Raw genomic sequence first — 3006 nt, 5'->3', positions numbered from 1 at the left:
ATTTTCTATATATATTTCTATGTATTTTTCTATATCTTTCTATATGTATACACTATATATACACACACGCACTATTTCTATCTACTAAAGTATAATTTTGAAAGCAAAATCCTCAAAGCTATTTTCACTTTTTAGTGTTTAAAATACAGAAACAGTTTTGCCTTAAGACCAAGCCCTTGAGTCTGCCATCTGTACTGCACTTTATGCACTTTATGCACAGAATTTGAGTATTCTTCCAGGGAAGAAGACCTAAGCAAAGGGTAGAGCAAAAGTATCATCTGCCTACACTTCCTACAGAGACAAAAAGACACTGAGAAAGACAGCTTGCCATAAGCAGAGTTTACAAATTAACAAAATTTTACTGTACATATAGAAGAAAGAATTTTATGACCACCATACTTTATGATTTCTGATGATACTCAAATACTGCAAATCCTTTACAGACTACCAGGCCTACTTAAATAATCATTAATTTACAAAACAAGACATTTACAAAGCAAGAAACTCTAATACTTACATAGCTGTGACTCTTAAGGAAATCTGAAGGGTTGCTTGTGCAGACTTTATCCCCTTCCAAGCCAATTACTCTTTTACAGATATTTGATTTGGGGTCATTTGGGCTTTTCACAATTACAATATCTCCTCTGAGAGGAAAAAACAGAAACAAAACCAAACAGAAAACTCTAAGTACAAACAATTTGGCCGAATACATATGCATCAGTATGTATACTCCAAAAATACTCACACACATTAAACATACTTCCTTCTGCTGAAAATTGTATACAATTTTGGTTTCTTCAGTTTTACTCAGGGTGTAATTTTACACACAGTTTTTTACAGTACATTTGGAGAGATTCTTTGTTATTTAGATCATTTATGAAACATTTAAGACTACATTTTAATTGACAATACTCTGATGAATGCCATTTAACTTGATTCCGTTTTTACATAAAAATGGAACAGAACAGATTCCGTATTCCTAAACATTATTGACCAAATGTTATTCTTCCAATGGAACTTCAAATGTCTAATCTGAGTTTGTAAGACCTTATATTACTTTTGCCTCCTGATTATATACATTAGATAGTACAGTGAAACAGACCACAAGAAAATGGGCAAGGGCCTCGAGCCTACTGTGCTCTACAACACAGTAATAAAGTGACATTTGATAAACAGTACTTGTACCATTTGGTCACTTTCCTAACAACCTAACTGAGCAGAGCAATACCTACAGCTTGGTTTTCAAGTAAGACAAAACTGCTTAGAGAGGAGAAGTTACATTCATACAACAGAACTGTTTTAGGGGAAAAAAATGGGAATTTTTCCATTTTTTGGACAAAGCTGTAAAAGTGACATAATTATATCCTAAATAAATTCTGACAAGTTGTTCAACGGGCTGTATGTGCCGATTACTTTACCTTCTAGACACAATGAGAGGACATTTATGAAAAATTACAATTTAGAAGCAGAAGAATATATGAAAAATAAAGGACAGATAGAATGTGGTTATTCACAAGCTATGGCAAACAGAATGTAAAATCTAGTCTCCTCAAAGGAGCATACTTTCGAATGCAATAAAAGTGGCGGCTAAGGTTCTCCGAAAAGACAATATCAGAATTTTGAATGGTTGGTTCCATTGAAGGTCCAGAACACTGCAAATTAAAAATAAATGAAAAAAACATTACTATTTCCAATTGCTTTTCTCTAAAATACATTAATAATCAAGTTATTTGCTAATAAATTAGAAAAGGTGTAACGTAAAGAACAACGAAAGAAGTGAGATCCTCCAAGGAACATCCAATACGTGTAAGAGGTGAGGACAGCCTCCAGAGCACCCCAACTCTGTTACAGCTCCATATTCGCTTAGGATTGGTCCTGAACTGTGCTAGGTGCTACAAGCCCCTGCGGATTCATTTCAGCACCTGATCTGCAGGAAATTATTCGGAGCAGCACTCAAAGCTCTGCCAGCTTACCCCTTTCTTCAACCTCGGTAAAAGAGAATCATCACAGAAGCTGCATGGGCAGCTCACAGCCAAACCCCACTATGTCCAGCAGCAGTATCTGCTAGTTTTAGAACCTGGGGAGGAGGGAGAGGGAGCATAAAACATCCAGAAATCTGCCCAGAGTTGGAAACAAGAGCGTTTCCTATGGTGGTCTTAGTGATTCCAGTTTTCTGGAAGAATGTGCTCTCTGCAAAATGCTTAATCATAGTTTGGCCATGTGCTTCAGTGATGCCTCAAGCATTAACTTAGCAAAAAATACAAATGCCTAAAGTAGAAGTAACTTTCATAAAGGCTGGACCTGCCTCCAAAAAAACCAGGCATTTACTAAACCTGCTTTGAAAAAGCTTTAAAGAAAATGAAGAAACCTGAAATATTGGCATTATCACATACAACAATTTCAGTATTATAGTTTTATTTTGTTTTAAATATCATGAAAATGAAAAGTTACCACAACAATTCCTCCAAGGTACTCAAAGGCACAATGTGCTATGCAGCCATATTGCACAGTATACCCAAGAAATCGAAAGGTTTTTCCTAGGACATTGCGAAGCATGGTACAGCGTAACGTCATTCAGCTGGTTCTAGTCTACAGTAAAACAGAAAAATATCATTTATTTGATAACAAACAACCTAGCATTTATAAAACTTATCTCTTGTACCTAACAACTGAGGGAAATTTTTTTTTAAAAAAAAGTTAATAAAATCGACAAATAATCAGATATATCTAAGGAGATTAATGTAGTTTAAACTCAAATACCATCACTAAGTTTATTTACTACACAGGATTGTTCCACGTATACAATTAATGGACCCCTCTCACCAGCTTATTAGTGAGATTCAGTTGACTAGGAGCCGAAACAACAAAAACCTTTGCCAAACTACAGAAATTAATGGGAGAGACGGTGTCAGTGCTCTCTGCTGACTCAGCTGGGCTTCTTTTAGTCAAGACAGCAGACAGGCTCACCTGCCACATCTCTAAATATCTGCAATAGTTATGAGAACA

At 35.6% G+C, this 3006-nt stretch overlaps 1 protein-coding gene across 1 annotated transcript; it reads right to left on the bottom strand.

The window, feature by feature from the left end:
* Positions 1-517: 517 nt before the first annotated feature.
* IMMP1L (IMP1 inner mitochondrial membrane peptidase-like (S. cerevisiae)) lies at positions 518-2593 on the bottom strand (the record flags this gene model as incomplete). The annotated part of the gene is made up of 3 exons (XM_009699847.1): positions 2452-2593; positions 1564-1652; positions 518-644 (listed from the first exon to the last, which is right to left on the bottom strand). Coding segments are annotated over exons 1-3 (339 nt in total), but the record flags the coding sequence as incomplete, so codon positions are not given.
* Positions 2594-3006: the final 413 nt, after the last annotated feature.

Source organism: Cariama cristata, unplaced genomic scaffold, assembly GCF_000690535.1.
Source record: "Cariama cristata isolate BGI_N322 unplaced genomic scaffold, ASM69053v1 Scaffold45530, whole genome shotgun sequence".
Classification (NCBI taxonomy): domain Eukaryota; kingdom Metazoa; phylum Chordata; class Aves; order Cariamiformes; family Cariamidae; genus Cariama; species Cariama cristata.
The sequence above is the reverse complement of the archived record's forward strand: the minus strand, read 5'-3'. Positions and strand labels throughout refer to the sequence as shown.